The 21,094-nt window shown below is 42.2% G+C and overlaps 1 protein-coding gene across 2 annotated transcripts in view; it reads right to left on the reverse strand.

Annotated features, from left to right (window-relative positions):
• cachd1 (cache domain containing 1) overlaps nt 1-21,094 on the reverse strand; it is a gene marked incomplete at its 5' end in the record, with an annotated part of 75,330 nt that overhangs the window by 4,205 nt on the left and 50,031 nt on the right. Inside the window, 18 exons of one of the 2 annotated variants that reach the window (XM_079157253.1) lie at nt 4,313-4,414; nt 4,592-4,669; nt 6,028-6,189; nt 7,012-7,163; nt 7,550-7,666; nt 8,398-8,484; nt 8,718-8,878; nt 9,404-9,520; nt 9,657-9,756; nt 10,394-10,516; nt 11,917-12,027; nt 13,080-13,261; nt 14,132-14,274; nt 14,419-14,587; nt 16,205-16,322; nt 16,466-16,589; nt 19,063-19,212; nt 19,998-20,282. In XM_079157253.1, the coding sequence (XP_079013379.1) occupies nt 4,313-4,414; nt 4,592-4,669; nt 6,028-6,189; nt 7,012-7,163; nt 7,550-7,666; nt 8,398-8,484; nt 8,718-8,878; nt 9,404-9,520; nt 9,657-9,756; nt 10,394-10,516; nt 11,917-12,027; nt 13,080-13,261; nt 14,132-14,274; nt 14,419-14,587; nt 16,205-16,322; nt 16,466-16,589; nt 19,063-19,212; nt 19,998-20,282 (2,481 nt within the window). Of the gene's footprint in view, nt 1-4,312; nt 4,415-4,591; nt 4,670-6,027; nt 6,193-7,011; nt 7,164-7,549; nt 7,667-8,397; nt 8,485-8,717; nt 8,879-9,403; nt 9,521-9,656; nt 9,757-10,393; nt 10,517-11,916; nt 12,028-13,079; nt 13,262-14,131; nt 14,275-14,418; nt 14,588-16,204; nt 16,323-16,465; nt 16,590-19,062; nt 19,213-19,997; nt 20,283-21,094 lie in introns of both variants that reach the window. The other variant, XM_079157254.1, reaches the window with a different exon arrangement.

The following is a 21,094-nucleotide window of genomic DNA, read 5'->3' on the forward strand; positions in this document are numbered from 1 at the left end:
TCAAAATCTGTCTCAAAACCAAAACCCTTACAGGTTTTTACTGGTAAAAAATGTAAACTGTAACATATTCTGCACTGTACATTGTTGATTCCTTATTCAGGCACTGGCTGGGGGGGTTAAAGCCAATATAAAGTACTTCACTGTTACTGTACATAATAGTGTAAGAATAGCTGTAGAACATCGAACAGAAATGGGAAGACCCCATAAAAGAAACTACTCAACAAATGTCGCCCTCCAGTCATAGACGTTCAACACAGAAACATTCATGCGAATACACGGAAACACACATCGTCTCTGAAAGCACTACAAGCTCTATGATGGCGCATTGACAACTAAATATCCCCACAGGGCATTTTTGCTACTTGTTTTCAGCCTTCTCGTACAATTCGGGAAAAAAAAGAAAAGATGCATACATATTTATGACACTGTCAAACACATTGCGCACATACGTTTAACCCGAGGAGATAGGAACATAAGCCAACATGGCAGCTAAGATCTATTGGTAAGTGGAGCAGTGGGAGGGCGGTACTGTTGTCGTAGAAAAAAGGGATTACTGGGTCAGAGAATGAGTAAACAGATCGAACTAAATCACCATTTTAGTCTTCACAATTCAAGTTTGTGACGACTGAGATTACTAATCATGAGCTCTTCCAGCATCGTATTTTGATGAGAACCTTGCTGGCTGTTTTATCAGTCGTCTCTTCACTTGAACTCATATGCGTCATAACAACCCTTCATCTGTTGAGTGGGTTTCATCACCTTCGGGGCCATGAAATCCATCTGAAACACATGGTCCGACTATAAAAAAAAAAAATGATTTGGGAGTTGATCTGGAAATAAACCCATTTTCCTTAATTCCTTTAGTGCCGTATTTTTCAGGTTCTGAAGCGGCACCGGCAACATGCCGCACGACATCAATCTGTTACATTTATAGAAAAACGACTGCAATTATGGATGATGAAACATTAAACCTCCAGAGATACGGAACCGAGTGATTTGTGAGCTTGTGTGCGCGTGTGAGTCAGTGGGGTCTCCAATGACTGAGGCATGAAGGGAGAAGGCGGTGGGTTGAGGTACATGCGTGCATGTTTGTGTGGCCTTGAGTCAAATTTATCTCCCAACGACCTTTTCCATCCAGTTAAACATCTAAACCATTGAGTAAACATATCGGATGAACATTCTTCTCAGGGCTTTGTGGGGGATCATCAAGCAAATGCTCAATTGGTACAGAACCAAGCCAAACTATTCATAAACAACACTCAAGAGTATACAGCCATGCTGGCAGCTGTAGTTATGCAACAGAACGCTAACGTGCTCACAATGACAACGCTTTGTTTATCATGTTCACCGACTTAGTTTGGCGTTACATGCTAACGTTTGCATATTAGCACCAAACACAGTGACACGGAGGCTGATGAGAATGTCAACCGTTTTCCAGGTTCAGTATTTGGTCGTAAAAACATACAATTTTGACCTGATGGTGGCCCCAGAGGAAAAGACGGCATCACATTTCTGTCGTAAGTGACTTACATTGCCATCTGTTTTTTTAGCCATGTTGTGTAGCATTTACTTTTCCTACACTCTTCCTGTCATTATTTGTGGTGTATGTCCTATAGTAGAGGGTAATGTATGCCCCACGATAAGGCGTCATGTGAAAGGAGTAAATGTCCTGGATGTCCCACTGAAGAGTCCTAAAAATCCTGTATTGGAGTCAGGATGAGAAGACTGCTCCGTAGTTTCCCTCCCTGATTCTCTGGAGATTAGCTGGGCTTTGATACCAAACGGCAGAAAGCTGACAAAGAAAAGGAGAGACAGACGAATGAGCAGAGGAGGTGACAAGGACAGAGAGAAGGAGAGAGGAAAGGAGGGATCAAAAGAAAAGGCAGGGATGGAGACTTCAAAGAAGTTCCAGACATGGAAGATGCAAACTTGAGCACAGTTCATCCCTCACTTCCAAAATGAAAGAGCCAGTTTCAGGAAGGCGTACCGCTGTGTGCTGTGGACACTTTCCAGCTGCATCAGGTGAGAAAAAGCAAATCCCCCTTAATATCAAAAGATGTGGGGAGACCAATGACCATGTTATTTTAGTTTCTTTTTTACTTTTAGATGAAGAGTCTCAAGTCTAAATCCTGAAAATCAATCCTGGATAGTCAAAAGGTTTTTGAGTAACAAACTGAATGACACATTGACTAGTTTGCCGGTATTTAAAGATGAAAGTTTGTGATTATCTGTATGCATGCAAGCTATTCATTATTAAATGGGTAGTTTTAGCCATCGCCTGTATGCTAATATTGCAGCTCTGCCAAACAGCACTCTGTATGTGTGCGTCACTTACTCGACAGATTTAATGCTCTGATCTTTCAGTGATCTGCATGGAGCCTGTGTGTGTGTGTGTGTGTGTGTGTGTGTGTGTGTGTTATCATACCCTTCAGCATTATGAGTGAGTGGATTGTGGTAGGAGGGCACCTTTGCCCAAGCAGAGAGGAGCAGCAACTTTGACACGTCTACTTGGTAATAATGAATTTGTTCTAATCCCTGACGGACTAACACCCCCTCTTTCCATTATTTCAAACTCTTCTTCCTCCTCCTCCTCTGTCCCTGTCCTCTTGCCCTTTCATTTCACTCTTATTTCCCCTCTTTCATCATGTTTGCATCTGTACATCTCTCCACTTGTCCACCATTTTCTTTTTTTTTTGCCATTCCCATTTTCAGTTATGCAACATGTGATGTGGTCTTCTCCGCAGAACGCTCTTTCTATTAGCACGTATGAATCACTGCGTTTGCTTCTCTTACAACGTGTGAAAGAGAATTCAGACGTCCTTCATGAATGAGCTTCCGGATTAAAAACATTGATTTATTCTGCACCTCTTCCTCAAAACAGTCCTTCAAAAGATTTAGTTATATGAAATAACCTTTTGGGATATTTAAGATTAGGTTGAATTAATCTGCATTTTAGAAAAATATCTATGTTATGCAGGAGAGGTGAAATACAGAAAACACAACTAGAGTCACTGAAGATGAACTAAAAATCTTTTTTCCCCTCACATCGCTCAATGCTCTCTGGTTGAACATCCATACTGTAACAAGCAGCTGACAAGCTCTTACTCGTCTTTGTTTCACTTTAGCCCACTCTCTTCTCTTCAGATTCCTCCTCGTCATCATCAGTTATGCAACAAGTATTGGAGGCACTCACTGCCAGGAAGTGGAGTGATGCCATATGTAGGTGGTGAGAGCCCATGTGGGAGAAAACTGTCCATCCACGCTCACAAAGTGTCAGACTTACAGCGAAACATGAGCAACTCTCCCAGAGCTGGAGACGAGAGAAAACGAGGTTCTGAGCTGTGATGTAATGAAAAGAACAAGCCAGGAGCTGAACCACCGCCAAAGAACTGAGCGCTAACTCTGGGTTGGAGACTGTGCTGTAACAATCATTTGAAAAAAAAAGATGATACCGAAGCCCCAAATTTGATTTTTGACGGTGTCGCTACATTTATGAATGAGAAAATAAACTTTATTTCACGTTCTGTCTCGTCTCTGGGCCTGAGTCACTGTGGCAGAAGGTTACGGAAGGTAACTTAAGACTTCTTCCCACATCTTCCAGCTCTTTCTTAGGGATCCTGAGGCTTTCTCACACCAGGTGGGATATGTACACTCTCTGCCCCGAGGGTCTCCTCCACAGCTAGATGCGTTCAGAAAGCTCCCTTATTAGATGGTTGAATCCGTCTCCTCTTTTTGTTGCAGAACTGGTGTCTTCGGGTGAGCCAACGTGGTTGTTTTGACATTATAGTTTTAAATTCGCAGATAATATATCTATGCTTATGCTGCCTAGGGCAACATTTCAGCCGAACTTGTGCAAGATGGGTCAGTTTTGTAACAAATGAATAATTCGTTCTCCAGAAACAGTGAATTTTCTACAAAACAATGGCCAAAGATATTGTTGGAGCTTCTTGTTTTCACCAAGTTGCCGCTTAATATAGACTTCCTCAACAACAGTGGTGACCTCAGCTTGACCAACAGGCATTTTAAAGTATATTTAGTCAGGTGAGAAAGGATTTCATAATCTCATGAGTGGCAGCAGTTCTCAACCTACAGAGAGCCACGAAATTACTAATGAGGAACACAAAGTGTATAAATAGTTTTGCTTTGACACACAATTTCTGGCATTTTTAGATTCAGCCTATTCAGTTCCTCTTTACTTTAATGCTGATGTACTGTAGGACATAATACAGCTCAAACACACAGTGGGTTTGAGTGTCATCACATTTGTGTTTTTTTTGTATCTACGCGGTGAGAGATAAATTATTTGTCTTACCGTGGTCACTCTCTGTCCCGGATCGACCCCAGTACCTCCGTCTCCGTTCAGGCGTGTGAGTGTGCCGCTCGATCACCGCAGCGATGAATCGAGTGTTACTGACTGAAAGTGAAGAGAACACACAGGTCAACACAAAGGCCCTGTTTAGTAAAACAATACCTGCACTGTCAAACAAAAAAGAATACTGTATGTATTTCATCTTATGTACTCAAACCCTATATTTAAATGTTCTGTATCATGTGTAGTTTAGATATCAATGGGGTATCAAACAATACTTACTGATTCCTCTGTCCTCATGGATGTCCTCATCCCTCTCATCTCTCTCGTTATCCAGGTTGGACATTCTCACTGACATTTCTAGAGCAACATGGAGGTAAAGGGGAAGAGAATAAGAAAAATAGAGATAAATAATACTATTCCAATGGATGTATTGGAATATTACAAGTATTACAAGTAGGAATTATATTTGAACAGGGTTTCTTCCTCCAGTTAGTTTTAGATTGAGTTGTTATCTGTACGGTGAGAATAACTTGTGTACGTGGGGATATTAGCCACAAGTGTATGTGTTCAAGGGGGCTCAGTTTGGGGGGTGTGTGCACATGCTGCACGGCAAGTTACTTTAAACCCAATCTCAGAACCCATCGGCTCTCAGTCTGAGGACGGATGAGCCTCTGGGGGCGAGGGGCTATATTCATCCAGTGAAGCCCGGGTCAAGACTTCCTTTTCTTTGTGCTGCTCGTTGTTTACACTCCGATTATTATGAGATGCGAGACAGGAGTTGGAGTTTAAAGATGACGTGTACGACCAGATTGTGTCTCAAGAAGCCAGTTTTACAAGCTAATTTGAAAGCAATGAAAAAATATAAATTATCGTCAGACAAACTGGTGGGTTCCGAGATTGCATTTCGGCCAATGTCTGCTGGAACGTGATTGGTCAATACTACTCAGCCTATGAACAGAAACCAGAACGCTTCCATGCCAAATGCGTTCCTTCAGATTCTGCATATGAAGGCAGAATCTGACCCGGCAGATGGCTTGTTAAACAGAAACGTTTGTGTGTTGTATGATCCCGCGATTGTTGCGTGATCTCGTGACATCGCGAGAATCCAGCTGCCGTGTAAGGTGTGTGTGTGTGTGTGTGTTGTTGGTACAAGCTGCGGCTGCAGAATGAGCTGAACATGCCCAGCACACACACACACACACACACACACACACACACACACACACACACACACACACACACACACACACACACACACACAAAGCTGCGACTTCAGGAGCCGATTCCTCAGCCTAAAGCCTTGTGATAATGCAGCTCCACCATCTATCCAAAGTTCTTCACCAAACTATCAGATTGAAACTGACTTGGGCTCAAGATTTTTAATGAGGTTGTAATTTTGTTTGATTCCTCATGTCAATAACACCGAGTAATTACACAAATCATGCTGCGGCATCTGCTGCTGCGTGATGCTAATGTCAGCTGTTCAGTTCCAGCAGCACTTGCCACACTGCTTGTTAATCAGGCTGCTTTAACATTTCCTTTGGTATTTAAAGAAATGCCAGTATGTGAAGAACGCAAATGTTAAGCTTAATACAAACAACTATAACGAAAATTAAGCTGCAAGTATAATTTGCCCACGGTAACGAAATGTCATATGTCTCAATTTGATTGACCGATCACTTTAACTGTATGAATGTATTTGGTATCAGTCCTACCCTGTGCTGCCAGCGGGGACATGTGCTGGTGCGAACGCCTGTGGATCTGGTGTCTGTATGCATACACAGCCAGCACCAACACCATGATGCATCCCATAATTCCCCCAGCGACTGGACCCACAGGGGCGCTCTTGATCATGTTCAGAGATGCCACCTCCTCATCTGCTGAGGAAAGGGAGAGAGAGAGGCAGAAGGTTGATTAAAGCAATTACAAAGGATTTCTGATGGCTGAAGAAGTGAAAGCACAACAAGCCAATATCAAACAGCTCTGGCTCCGACCCGAACTCATGCTGAGACATTTTCTCACTTCTCCTCGCTCATCAGTGCGAAATGCCACAGGAAAAATATTCCACTGCAGACAGACGGACAATTCTCATTTTGAAACAACTGATAACAGAACCAAAGAAAAACAACCAACAGAACATTTTCAGTCAATCTGAAATGTTGGTTACTATCCGTGATCTACAAAAGTAAAAAATGATTTTTTACTACAGCTATTCTCAACCACTGGTGGGCCTCAGAGCGCCATCTAGTGGGCTCTGAGGCCCACCGGATTAAATACAAAATATATATCTACATGGTAAATTACAAAGCTAGTTATTTTCATATATAAATGTGCTTTATACAAAATGTATTGGGTTTTAAAATGAAAAAGTGATGTGGGAGAAAACCCTGCGCCAGTAAAAGCGTGTGGTGAGTAGGTATCCCCCTGAAGACATTGAATTAGGATTCATAATGGCAGGCAGCGATGGGTGAGAGTAAGCGGAATAATTATTTCGGTCATTACAGCCAACAACGGCATAACACATATTTGCAGCCTGGTTTACCTGCAACCACTGCAGTACAGTACATTTAGGACCAATATCTTATAACTGTGGAACCAGACTCTGAATGACTCGGCCACTTTGCACCTTAACGGAAAAAATAAAGGTTCTAGTTGATCTATTTCTTTAGAGTGAGCATTCATATCCACATTTCCCTCACCTAGGAGTCCCAGGCCATCCGCATAGGGACTCTTGGCGCCGACGATGCCCCCGAAACATTCCTTCTGAAGGGCACAGTACGGCTTGTCGAGATGAGTTTTACCATCACTGTCCACCATGCACCACTCACAGTCCAGGACGCCGAAACAGTCACTGAAACAGAGATAGAAATAAGACTCTTGAGGGGCAAACACTTAAAGTAGTTTTTTTTTTAGAGAAGGGATGAAGTGGTAAATAATCTTTCCACAACAAAAGATAATTTCAGCAGTTTAATATATGAACAAAAACCTACAAGATTTGAGTCCATTAGAAAGAGATGAGTCACACTTCCCATTCTTTACCACTAGGTGGCACTGTGCTGTTGACGTGTAACGATAACATTTATTTTAAATACAGCGTGAAACTCACATAGTCTCTGTTGTATGTGTCTGTTGGTATATGGCCGTGAAAGAGTGTGTTGGTATATACTTCATACATGCATTGGTTTATTCATTATAACGGTTAATATGTTCCGCACATAAGTGTAGTATAGTGTGTACCTGCTGGTGTATCTCTGGCTACAGCGAGTGTTGATGCACTGGGGCAGCGTGTCCTGCAGACTGGGATCAATCATATTCAGACTGACTGGCTCCTGATGCACCTCACAGCTAGGGTTCCTGCACAACACACAAGCATAAGACACACGAGGTTAAAAATTTTAAAAAAAGTTGCAGGTACGCCATATATTCCTGGTCAAAATACAAACATCCAGCTGACAACATCCATCCAAATCCCAGAATGAAACATGACTACACAGGAAAGCAGATACACTACAGTAAATTTGACAAAGAAAGAAATCACAGCATGAGCCCTCCAAGTCTTCAGTGTGTCGATTTAGGCAAAGCAGCTTTTAAAAGGACAAACATCAATGCTGCTCGACACAAAGCACGGAGAAAAATCTGACAGCGAAAAAAATGATAATTGCATGTCTCCCTGAAATAAAGGAGGCATTGGCATTTGAAACATTGACGTGCTGTCAGAGGCTGCTGATGACTGATGAAAGTAGACGGGTGAAACAAGAGAGAGAGAGAGATACAGGACTGGGATGGAAAGGACAAGAGAGACAATGAGAGAGAAAGACTCGGTTGCCAGAGCCCAAACATATCCACTGTTCAAATGATGAAAACGGAAATATAAAAGAGACGCAGCCTGGCAATGTGTGCATTTGCAGACACTACTATCGTGTGCAAGGACTGAAAAATGAGTTTGGCAAATGTTACATGCGACACTGAATGATTAGTAGAAAATACTATTGACAGCAAGTTCAAAAAAAGTTATTTTATGTCGGGGAGATATCACACATTATAACACATTTACGTACTGAAGCTCAGACATGTTTTGCACGGACCTGTTTTCAGCATTGGTGAGGTTGCCGGTGCACTCATTGACCTCCAGGGGGCACTCACACGGACACTCGCATTCATTCTGCTCCATTCTGAAAAACACAACAACAGCCACATGTTCAGTGAGAAAGCTGCATTTCATTTGTTGATTTTTTTTTATCAGATCTGGATCTTCACTAAACTCAAGAGGTTTGTTTTGTGATCTTGTTGAACAGACATCAAATCTATTTCTCATTAATGTAGTACCGCTGTATGTTAGCAACACTGCGCGGTGCCTGAGAGGCAAACAGTAAGTCCCTGATGAGTGTGTGGGAGAAGGTCAGACCTGTGGCAGTTGAGACAGAGCCGGTCCACGGTGCTGCAGGCGCAGAACGCCAGAGAGTCACACGTCTCGTTGACGATGCCAGCAAAGGCGTTGGTGCCGGGGATTCGGGTCAGGCGGTACTTGGAACAATGGCTACCATGGACCAGGTTGGTTAGGTCCCCCTATGACAAAGACAGGACAAGAAAGTTTTTATTTTATCAAATTGTCCCACTGAGAAACAAGAATACAAAAGAAAATGGTCAGGCCTTCTCACAACTACCCATACAAAAAACAGAGGACATAAAAATTGACCAGACATCAGTAGATAATGCAGTCAGGGACATGAGGTAGGTTGACAAACTTATAGTTTGAATATGTGAAATTATACTCAATATGCTGCTTGATAATCTACAAGAGGGCATGAATGAAAAAGAATAATGTCTCGTAAAGGTATCTTACCTTAGTACCTTTAAAGCTGTAGAGCTTAAATTGGAATAATATACTATCAAACTACACACAAACACACTGCATTTCTAAGAGGATTATAGTATACAGGAAATTCAATCACCACAAGGTGGCAGTGTTATACTAGCACATAATCACATACTGATGTGTTTGTGTCCTGTCTGCTAGTACAGTGACTGTCTGATTCTGAGTTCTTGTGCCGCCATTCATACATCCAGTCATCTTGTGTTTTTCTGACTTACCATGATGCTGGTGTTGAACTTGTAGAAGCGCTGCACGGTGCGGTCACTGAAGCTGTTGCAAAGGTTTTTCTTGACAAAGTTGGGATGGTTCAGGATGTCGTTGGCCACCAGTGGCTCCTGCCATTAGAAAAAGACGGGAGGACACAAAGGGAAATAAAAGAAGAATAAACATGACAAGAGAAGGAGAGTAGGAAGCTCACTGCGATTATTAATTGGTATTTTTACATTTGTACAATAGTCCCTGGTCCTTCACCTTGTGTGTGATGTGCTGTTGCTCTGCAGGTGCGTGACCTTTGGGGTCAATGAGAGTGGGGTGAGCGACCAGGTACCCTCTGTCCTCCATTATGAAGCATCTACAAAGTACACACAAAAAAAAGGAGGGGATCAATTTAAAGAACATAACTTAGATTAGTAATACAAGTACTTTTTCATTGGCCACTACGTTTGAGATCCCTCTTTTTCCCCCCAATGCTTAACTGTACTTGCAGAATACTGCTCCATTCTACTTCCCTCCATTCCTTAAACATTCTGCCAAATACTGCGACTCTCCGCCCCACAATCCCTTTGAGCTAATCCTGTTTTATATGGCTCCTGAACACCAACAGAGAGAGCATGAAGTGGAGAGAGAGAGAGGGAGAGGGGGAGAGAGAGAGAGAGAGAGAGAGAGAGAGAGAGAGAGAGAGGGGGTGGAAGAAAAAGGATGAAGTGAAGAGAAAACAAAACAAAAAGGGAGACATAAAAGCTGGCGAAAGTATGTAGGACTGAGACAGCAGCAATGCCACATCTCCAGCAGGAATGCCGTGATAATCAGCTTATCTCTTCTTCCCTCCCTTTCTTCTCCTTCTCTCTGCAAGCTTAATTCCGGCTTGGTAAAACAGACGTTTAGCCACCCTCAATTCAGTGGACATGGCAAAAAGAGGAAATCGAAAAAAGAAAGAAGAACTGCAAGAAGTGAAAAGACAAGTCAGATCCAATCCATCCTCTTCCTACCTGATCTTGTTGCCCCTGTCCTGGTTGCAGATGGGCAGCAGGTCCAGTAGGACCTTATAGAAGTAGCGAAGGGTGAAGTCTATGCCCATCACTGCAAATGCATATCCAGGGGCCATCAGAGAGCTAAAGAGAGGAGGAGACAGAGGAGAAGAAGACAGAAAAGAAGCATAAAGATCAGGCTCTGTTAAATGGTTTGCTGCGATTGTGTGTGAAGCAGTATGCTGAGAGAAGTAATGGTCAGTTACTCTACAGACCATAACATTAAACACATACACAAAATACATTACACACACACACACACACACACACACACACACGCTTTAAGTCTGTGTTTACGCAGACTACAAATTGCGTATTGTTATGCTCACTGAGCCGGTCTTCAAAAAACTCATCCTGACTTATCACACAAGCTGATACTGAATGTTTATGTGTACATTTGCATGGACCATGGTAAACAGTTCCTGTTGTGCTACTGGAAGCGGTGCTGCGGTGCTAAATTGCATTTTAAGCACGCAGAACTCGAAAGATAAACACTTTAATCTCAGCCAGTTACAGGCTTCAATTCAAAGAGGATGCGTCCAAAACATTCTGCTACAACTTCTATAGAAATTGGCTGAAGCACCGGGTAATACTTTACTGCTCTGCACCAGAGCTCAAGGAGATGTCTGCAATACAGTGACTTGCTTGAGGGCACTTTAAAGAGCAGACACTTGAAGACAACGGTGACTCAACCCAGACCATTTGGTTGAGGATTACTCTGTCCCTCATTCTACAGGCCTGATGCGAACATGGTCAATGGTCTCCTTTAGTCTCTTTCAAATGATCTCCTCTCTTCAGAGACAGTGTGCTCTGCTGACAGACTCACAGACCACGATGAGATCTTGTCTCATAACAACAGTGAATCTGTTGACGAGCAATGTCTAGTGCACAGAGCTGATACACTTGAACTTGTACACATAAGTGATATTGTTGGCCAATTGGAGAATGCGGAAAAAAAGACAGATATATCATCACCTCATTGCAAATGATAGTCCAAAAGGCTGGAAGAAAGTTACACTCTTGACAGCGGTGAGAGCAATCCAAGACTGTAAAGGTTTCTGTCCAGACAGCTAAACAATGACGACCAGACATTGGCAGATAAACAGCTCCTTCATTTCCCAATATTCTCTTGTTTCCTGGTGATGTTTGTTGACTTCCTTTTTTTTAAATGAATGATTAAACCACTGAAATGTAAATATGTGACTTGCTAAACCAGTGTGGCACAAAGAGAGAAGAGTCATATAGTCAGTGACCTGACTAAGTAATGTAATGTTACAGTAATATATCTATATCTATCTTAAGCTTGCTAGCATTAGCTCACATCATCCACCTTCAGCTACTGGTCATATCGGACCAAGTAAGTCAGTAGCTAATGACTAATCTCATTATACATTTTTCCTTAAACAGATACTTGTTCTGGAAAATACTTGTGGGATGTTTTTTTGTGGGTTTACTGGGGTAAAAATACACCTTCGTCTTCTTACCTGGAGGCATGGATGGTGTGGCTGATGGTGACAACGTAGCCCGCCCCGCCCACATCCAGGTACGGTCCAGTGAAGGTGATGAGGCCAGGGTTAGCCACCGCATGCTGGTACCTACACAACACATCGCACGGGCAGAGGGTTATTTCATACTTCAGTGAAGAAGATGCCTTTACAGGTTTTTATCTTACGTCAGTACTTATTAAGGAAACTTGAAAATGTGAGCTGTACGTTTTGTGGGGAATGCAGAGAAATGCTGGTGCATTTGTTTTGGTCTTGAATGCATACAAAAGAACTGTGGGTTGTACGGTCCTAATTTGTTTATGATCATAACTTCTCTCAATTTATTTGACTTTGATAGTTTGGATTCACTGAATGACAGAACGTCTTGCTCTTTTTTGACAAAACTTAACATTCATGAATCAAAATATAAAAGCAAGAAGTTAGATGTTACTTATCTGATTATATATGTTAAAATGAGCTGAATTTACCAATAAAAAAAAACAGTTAGAACACCTGTATGCTTTAAAAAGTTTACAATTAATCATCATGATTATGTCATTTATCATTCCACTCTGCCTTGTGCGTTTGTATTTAAAACGTGTTCACATAAGCTATACGGTTGATTACTCTCTGTATACATTTGTTAATCTGCAGCTAAAGCATGGTTGTTATTTGTATCACAGAACACCTTGAACTGTGAAAGTAAGACTATGAAAAATAATCTTTTAATATTTATGGCAAAAAAAAGCCTGAAGAGTGATGCTGAGAATGCTAAAAAACATTCTAACAACATCAAACTTTCCAGAATAATATCACATGACTGAAAACCTTTAAAGCACAGAAAAACATTGTGTGTTATGTTAAAAAACGACATAAAGCTCAACTTCTGTGTAAACAGTGGGAAACAATGTTTGACTTTCAATCTATTGGATATTTGTCAACTCATTACATTTCAACAGTTTAACGAGAAAACCTTGACTTGATTCAACTCAGTAATGGCTGGTTACCAGTATAAGCACAAACATGTGCCGGCAGTTTGCACACACACTCATTCCCTTTAAGTCCTACCCACCCAACACTATCTCAAACCTCCTTTAGCTCCCCGAAAACACACACACACACACACACACACACTTCTTCACACCCTCCAAAGTAAGCCTCACCATTGTCTGCGGGTCGGGTCGAAGGCTTTGTCCATCAGTGATCCGGGGTAAATCCGGAGCACCCCACTGGGCGTTGCTATGTAACGGCGCACAATGTAGCAGTTGAGGCTACTCATTTCCATTAGTGTCATCCACTCATCCGTGACGTGACTGGTCGCCATAACCTCGTTCCTGACAGAGGACTGCAGAGGGGATGGAGGGAGACAGAAAGAGAGGAGGGAAGGTGAGGGTGAAAGGAGAGAGGGAAGGATGGAGGAGGTAAACAAGGAGAGGAGGACAAGAAAGTTGAGTAAGTAGGAGAAAAGTTAACCTGGGGTTTGCCTGACATTGAAGTTGGCTAAAACGTTTGTCAAGTTGGCCTCCAGTCTGCTCACAAACAAGATAGAAAAAAATATTCTTGCCAATTCACACCTAAACTTGAAATCATTCTACTGTATTGCAGCTCAAGATGGTGATGTATATTTACAATTTCATCAAAGTGTAATCAACAAATCACATATAGAAAGGCTCAGGACACCAGTATTTAGGAACAAGTGGGACTTGATTAGCCCCAAAGCCCTGAAAAGCACCCTGAAAAATCACATCCCAGTGCCATTTTCAGAGAGGCTTCGAAGTTTGAAAGGGGTGATGAGGTCACCAGAGGGGGCCTTTAAGACTAGCCTGGGAATCAGAGCTGGGACTGGGGCTTAGAGTTCAAACTCTAACCCCCTTCTCCCCCCAGGACAGGAATGCACCCAGGCTGCCAAAACCACGTGGGGGCTTGTCCCCCTTCTTAAAGATGCAGAGCTTCATTTAAAATGAACACATTTTAGTTAGCAGCCGTAAAAGTTGCTCGCTAGATATTGTAAGAATGATACATACTTCAAAAGCTATCTTGGGACCCCTTCATTGTGTGTTTGTACATACTTACTGAAGAATATGAATATGTGAGTACATGCCTGTAACCTGACTGCTGGCTATGTGGTTGTCAGGTAAACAACATTAACCCCGTGTGCGCCCACAGGCCAGTCTTCGCCGCGAGTCGCATCGGTGTTCCCCCTGCTTGTTTTTACCTTGAGGCCTGGGTTGGCGATGAGCCTGGTGTTATCACTCAGGTAGGCGGTGTAGTGCTCCACCATGCGCTTTGTTTCCGGCTGGCTGAGGTGCTCGTAGGGGGAGGAGAAACTACCAGCTGCCAACATCACAGTGGGGGACTCTGGGAAAGAGACAGAAAGGGGGAAATGGGGACAGTCAGACATGCTTATGAATGATTTAGAGCAGACTATGGATAAAAAAATAAAGTTGTCATCTATTACTCCAAGTTATTATATATTAGTCCAGTGCTTTTTTTTCTTCTCACCAACTGTAGCAAGCTGTTTGAAGTGCAGGCAGGAGCTAGGCTGACCCAGCAGGTCTAAACGATGGTAGAGTAGCTTCGAGCTGGGGACTGTGTTCAGGTTCTTCAGATGCTTCACTGGGATCTCCGGCTGCACGTACACGATGCACAGGATGAACGACGTGTCCTGGACCTAGAAGATAGAAAGACAGGAGTGGAGGATGAAGGCTGACTATATTCAACACATCACATGAAAAGATCAAAACAGATAATGCTGTAGAATGCAAAGATGTACAGATATACATATATGTGGATTTCAAAGTAGGAGTTAGCTATTTCACCTTTTTTAGCAGGCGATCCCTTTAAACTAATGTACAACGCATTAACCTTTAGTGACCAGTGTGAGCTTATGAATGAAATACTGGCAGTTGATGTCATTTATACGCTCTACTCCTACATACTTTGTACAAAGCCAAAGATGTTGTGACATGACACACACATTCCCCATATCAGCTCTCTTTTTCAGTGTCCAGAGTCAGCCTTCACAGCCTGTATTTTATGGGTTGCACGCGTCTTCTATAAAAAAGATAAATGTGTTTGGCTGAACATCTGCTTTCACCCCGCTGATTCTGAATACCGGGCTAGTCCGGTGCCAAATTCTGAGATTTAGTTTGACAGTTTGCATGATTCAACAACAAACAAAGCCTTTTGAGGAAGACCTAGGAACCTCTGATGACTCAAGAGGAAATAGGCCAAAATCTCCATATATGCTCTTTGAAAGAGACATTTTATTCTAAAATTCTGGTCACAAGCACAAAAACACGGTGTACTCATAATGGATTTCCATCGATATTATTTGTTCCACAAAATGACATAATTGTGTTGGAAAGAATAGAATGTCCTCCATTTTTCTTTCAGGGACAATTCACAATTTGTCTGACTCTGGAAAGCTCATTTTGAAAAAACAGAGACAGCTCCGAAACTCATGGCAAAAGGTGACGTGTTTGAACTCTAGCGGCTGTGTGAAAAAAAAAAAAATGTCAAAAGCTTTTTACAAAAAGGCTAAAAGTAAAATGCCTCAATCAAGTGTGATATTAACGCTCCTGCCAAAATTCGAAATGTCAGAGAGCAAAAAGACTCGACGTTATTGCTGTTCTGTTGCCATTTGCTTCTAAAACACAACACCTCTGGGCCGGAGAGGAAAAGCAGATTTGAAGGCGAGGCGGTTTCTGGGTGTGGGAGCGCTTGTTTTTTATTACAACGACTAATTTAAGGCGATGGAGGTTTGGTGGAGACATAAAGGCTGGGAGCATAAATCTCTATACTGCTTTAGACAGCGGTACAGTAATGATAAAGAGCTGTAGACAGAGATGGATGCCATAGAGAGAAAGTATGTGAGACAGTTATTGTCCCAACACAACAATGGTTCACTGGCCCAGAGCCAAAGATCATCATTTATCTCTGCGGAGTGCTGATTCTGCTTTAAATAAATCATTCTTTTGCTCACATTCACTTAAGATTATTGTAGACATTATTTGTTTAACGCCTCTTTGTAGCCCTATTTTTAATTGTAAAACTTCAGAACAACTATGATGCTACTTGTATTATATAAGGACTTGTATGCAAGGCTTCTTAATTTACATAACATTTTAGTGTATGCAAGTTTGCTTATTTGTGGGCGTAAAGTAGTGACCAGAAAGTTCAATGTTTATTCTAGGCCGAAGGGCAAAGCGCTGCACTGTGAAGTTTAATTTCACCAGGGAACCTGTGTCAGATATTTAGTCTCCATCTGGACTGTAGGGACACCTACCAGTTTCCAGGCATAGCTGACGTTGTACGCCTCTTTGCTGTTGTCCCGCAGTCGGTTGGTGTGCCAGGACAGAGACGAGTTGACTGGGACAGAAATGACCTGACTGCCCAGAGGGAGGCTGCAAAAATACACAGCATTACACAAAGAACACACATAACCCATGTTATGCATGCATCAATGGGTGGAGGAATTGTGGTTTCAAATGTTTTTTTTTAAGGAGAAGTGAACGGTTTTATTCACGTGTTCCTCATCCTCTCTTACCTGAGGATGTTCTGCCGAGCAACAGGGAACCCTGGGATGTTCTCATAGTGGGTAATGTCAGTGTGAAGGGGAGGCTCTGTCATCAAGTAGGGCCGTGTCAGTGATGGATGCATCAGGGTGTAACCTGGGAAATCAAACAAGTTAACATCATTAATTCATGTTTATACATACTAAAAAAACAGCAACATACACAGACCAATTCACAAAGACTGGATCGGCAAGAAACATAAAAAAAAACAACTATTATGGACCAGCAGAGAATCTGTCAAACAAGTCATATTGCCCAATTACTCATGCTATCGTTACTATTTAACATTATTCAATAAACGCCAATTTAAAAGACTTTTTATCCAACATTTTATTCAGCTCTATGTAGGGAGTCTTGTACTTGTTTTATACAGCTAAGAGACAAAGCCATGTTTTGAATTTACATTCACTAAAGACACCAAGAAATGATGTGAAAAGGGTTGATTCCAGGGGACACCATAGGAGTGCGTTGTTGTTCGTAGTACCTGCAGATACATCAAAAAAGACGCTGCACGACACATTGAAAGGTGTTTTAAGATATTGAAGATGTCTGAGGCCCCTTTCTTTAAAAATGTCAGAAAGACCATGAAAACTTTCTTCTACGTTTTTGCCACCAATAATCTAATGATACATAGCAACCAATGAGTAGAGCATTGCTGCTGAATATAGCCTCAACGCCACCTAATGTCCCATAGATCTATTCTGGCAACTTGTTTCCACAAAGTACCTGGATATATAGTTTTCCAAAAGACCATCGCCTCCTTCTTCAACTGTATTAGCAAAAGCCTGAGCAATAACCTCCTGCTGGTCTACTGTTTTAGAATTCCTCTTTTTTTGTAGTTTTTTTAGAAGAAGACAGAGTGGTGGATGGAACATACTCACAAAGAAATGTACTTTAGGCAGGATCTTGATCACTAAAATATTCAATATTTGAATCCAATCATATAAAAGCTGTTGATGCCACAAATGTCCCAACATAAACCAAAGTGAATGCTGCGAGCTAACAGTACTCTGGTGCTGCTAAGGAGTGATGCACACAGCTCTTTACAGCTGCAGTAATCATTTTAGGAGAGCCAAAAAGCCCTCGAGATGTTTTGAAAGAAAGAAACAAAATCATGTGTTTTTTTTTTTTTACACAGTTCTAATACAAAGAGTGTTTGTTATTTGTGTGATGTCTCACACACGCTATATTAGACCAGACATTGCTGTCCTCTTACAGCAAACTACAGCACAAATGGAAGAAGAAGCCAGAGCGTTGATATAAAGTTCACATGAATGTATCCACTCTCAAGTTTAGGCTTGCTTAATTCCGATCAACATTAGATACATGCCTCCCATGAAAAAAATATTTCCGATGCACTCGCCTGTTATTTTTAGTTCCAGGACGGGAAGCCTGTGTCAGCCGTTTGTTTACCTAATTGTATTTACCGACACTCTAATTACCAGCACACGCCATGTATGCCAGCTAATAACTTTAATGGGACTCATTCATCGATGTTTATAGAGTTACTGCTAATAAGCATGGTACCGTAATAAGCTATAATTTGATGGCAAATTTATTACAATAACAAACATTTTAGAGGGAAAAAAGAGACTCATTGAATGGCGCAGCAGAGGAGCGAAACTCACACAGCTGCACAAATTCACTTGCAAGGATCAGGTTTAAAAGTGAAAACACGTTCTGTTCACCACTTATCTAAACCATTCAGGTGAGTATATGTCAGTTAGTCTGCCCATTTCAGGTTCCATTTGAAATGCCTAGTTTTCATCACTATCTTATAAGCTTTGCAAGAGGACGATGTCTCCAAGAGTTGCATATTTCAGCCAATACTACTCGGTACACGTAAGGGGAACCGATTTTGGCTAAAGTGCCATCTGGCAAAACCCTGTCCATTAATGCTCCTGCTCTCTGGGCCTACAGAGCACAACTTGCCTGCTGTGCAGCACCAGTGGTTTAAGTCAAGACCCCCTCAGCTGAGGCCAAAACAAACCAAGACCGGACATGAGCACTACCGCCCTGTGCTGTGGCAACGCACTGAGGCACAGCTCAACAGAGAATTAAACGCCAAAAAAGTGCCAGTGCTACCAAGATGATGTCAATTCAGTCTAACAAGGGATAATGGCTGCGGAGGAAGTTTAAACTGACAACATAATGTGTAATTCTACTTGTATGGGAAACAAAAACACCAAAATACACTCTTCCAATCATTTGGAGTGTTTCTCTCGGGCGAATAAAGACCGATGCCTTGAATACGCAGAGAAATGTGTTGTAGTCACGAGAGTCTGTCGGACCTGGAGGGGAAACTTGTTTCTTTTGTTACAGACTTAGAAATCTAAGCAACACGCAATCTGTGAATGATCTGTTCTGCAGTGTTTGCCATAATACCCGGTAGGCCTGTTATTACGGCACATGGAGAAAACTTTATTTAGAGAACAGGCTGTTATGAGACAAAGCCGTATTTGGTAACGCTGGTAGCGCTGCCGTTCACGAGGCCGACCACAAGTTAGAAAAGGCATCATTTCTTGCACTGCGGTAAATGTATTGCCTCGCCTGTCTCTAATTGACTGACCTTTGTTGTCAATGAGGAAGGTGTATGAAGCCAGTGAGTCTTGGTAGTAGGTGACATCCTCCAAGATGTACGCCAGGTTCACATCCACCCCGACCACGCCCAGGAGAAGGTTACCGAAGTAACAGGGCCGGCTCACGGTCATAATGAACCCTGGAGAAAGAAGAAGCAGCTCAGTAAAGTTCGTGCAAACCCCTCGTGTTTTGTCTTTTTTTTTTTTAGGTCATTGTGTTTTTGCAATTTAGAGCTATTGAGCTCCTTTCAATAAATCACTGCCGAATACGAATTTCAGTTTTCCTTTAGTAAATGTGTTTATCCAAGGACTACTTTCACATTCTGGGAAATATCTTCACTTTCTTGTTGAGACTTAGATGAGAAGATCAATACCAGTCTCATATCTGCATGATAAACATGAACCAAGAGCCAGCTGGCCAATAGCGTAGCTTAGCTTAGCATAAAGACTGGAAGCAGGGGGAAACAGCTAGCCTGGCTCTGTCCAAAGGGAAAGAAATCTGCCTACCAGCACATCGAAAGCTCATTAACACATACTGTATCATGTTACATGTCTCCCCTGGTAAGCCACCGTCTCAGAGTGAACAATCTCACTAATCTTAGCATGTAAAACCATGACTTTCTGTTCTTGTATGCATTAAACAAACAAGATATCATTTTTAGAGATTAGACAAGAGAGCTTTAGGGGTGTGTGTGTGTGTGTGTGTCTGGTTCCAGTCTTTATGCTAATTGTCTGCTTGCTCGTGTTCAGCTTACAGATACGAGAGTCGTGCTAATCTTCTCATTTGACTCTCTGACTGAATTTATGTTCTTTTAGATCAATTTTATTCAACTGATCTGAACTTCCTGATGAAAGCTTTTGCCATCTGGCCCAAAATTAAAATGTCATTGAATATTGGTCGAGGCTATGCGTCCAAACCACTCACCGTCTCCCATAGGGTCAGAGTAGGGCAGGCTGAAGCGGGCCAGGTCAATCATGCGATTGGGCAGATTGATGTAGAAGCGGCCCACTGTCGTCTCCAGGTTACTCAGCTGGTTTAGCACCATCATGCTTCCCTTCACCACCGGCATCATGGAAGCTCCTGCTGATCCAGACGAGGACATCACAGAGTAGCGGTCTCGGTCAGACATTCGGTCCACACCGTACTTAACCGAATTCTGCTCTGCGAGATCCCTCAAGAAGGCCAGCTCCTTCAGGCCTGTTACTCCCTCTGGAGGAGGAGGGAATGGGATAGAGCATGGGTTTAGGATAAGGAGGGAGAGACAAATGTGTATCAAAAACAAATCCTTAACTGACAGCATGGCTGAAGGTCTATTGAACAGGTTAATTGTGCAAATGAAAAGAGGAGGGAGTGGTTGAAAGGAAGTAAAAAGAGTAAACAGCTCTTCACTAAAGAGTGTGTGACTCAAATTCCTACTATAAAAGGGCAACCCGCTGTTTTCTTTGTTCCCCTCTAGCTATAAAAAAAATAAAATAAACTTTGTTTAAGCAGCAAGACAACTTGCAAAGCACATACTATACATTGCAACATGGATTTTCCAAACGTATTTGGAATGGCAGCAGAGATATTTCATACATGCAGGCCCTGACTTGAGAACCTGCGTCATGATCTCTATAAGCTTTATTTGCTCAATCGTGTGCTCTCTCTCTGCCAAGTAACAATTGTCGCCTGTGAAGCTCAGATATCATGACATGAACAAATCCCTCATCGCTGTAAAGCAGATATGCAGCTGAGTCGTTAATGCACTCTTCAGACTCTTTCCAAGCCTCATAAGGTCATTTAGAGGATGGATAACCATGGCTGGCCCCTACAGCTGTCATTTGAGAGCACAGAATGTCTGCCAGTATCCAATCATTGACTGGATTACAGCAGAATCCCTTTTTGATGCCGAGGCTCTGCTGATCATCACGCTGGGCGACTGACGGGAGGCAATGTCGTCACGGGTGGCAATGTCAAACCAACACAAAGGAGACAGTTTGCTGACAGCACAGGTTTCTGTTCACTTTAATTTATAAAAGGGG

This window comes from Pholis gunnellus (genome assembly GCF_910591455.1).
Source record: "Pholis gunnellus genome assembly, chromosome: 4".
In the NCBI taxonomy this organism is placed as follows: domain Eukaryota; kingdom Metazoa; phylum Chordata; class Actinopteri; order Perciformes; family Pholidae; genus Pholis; species Pholis gunnellus.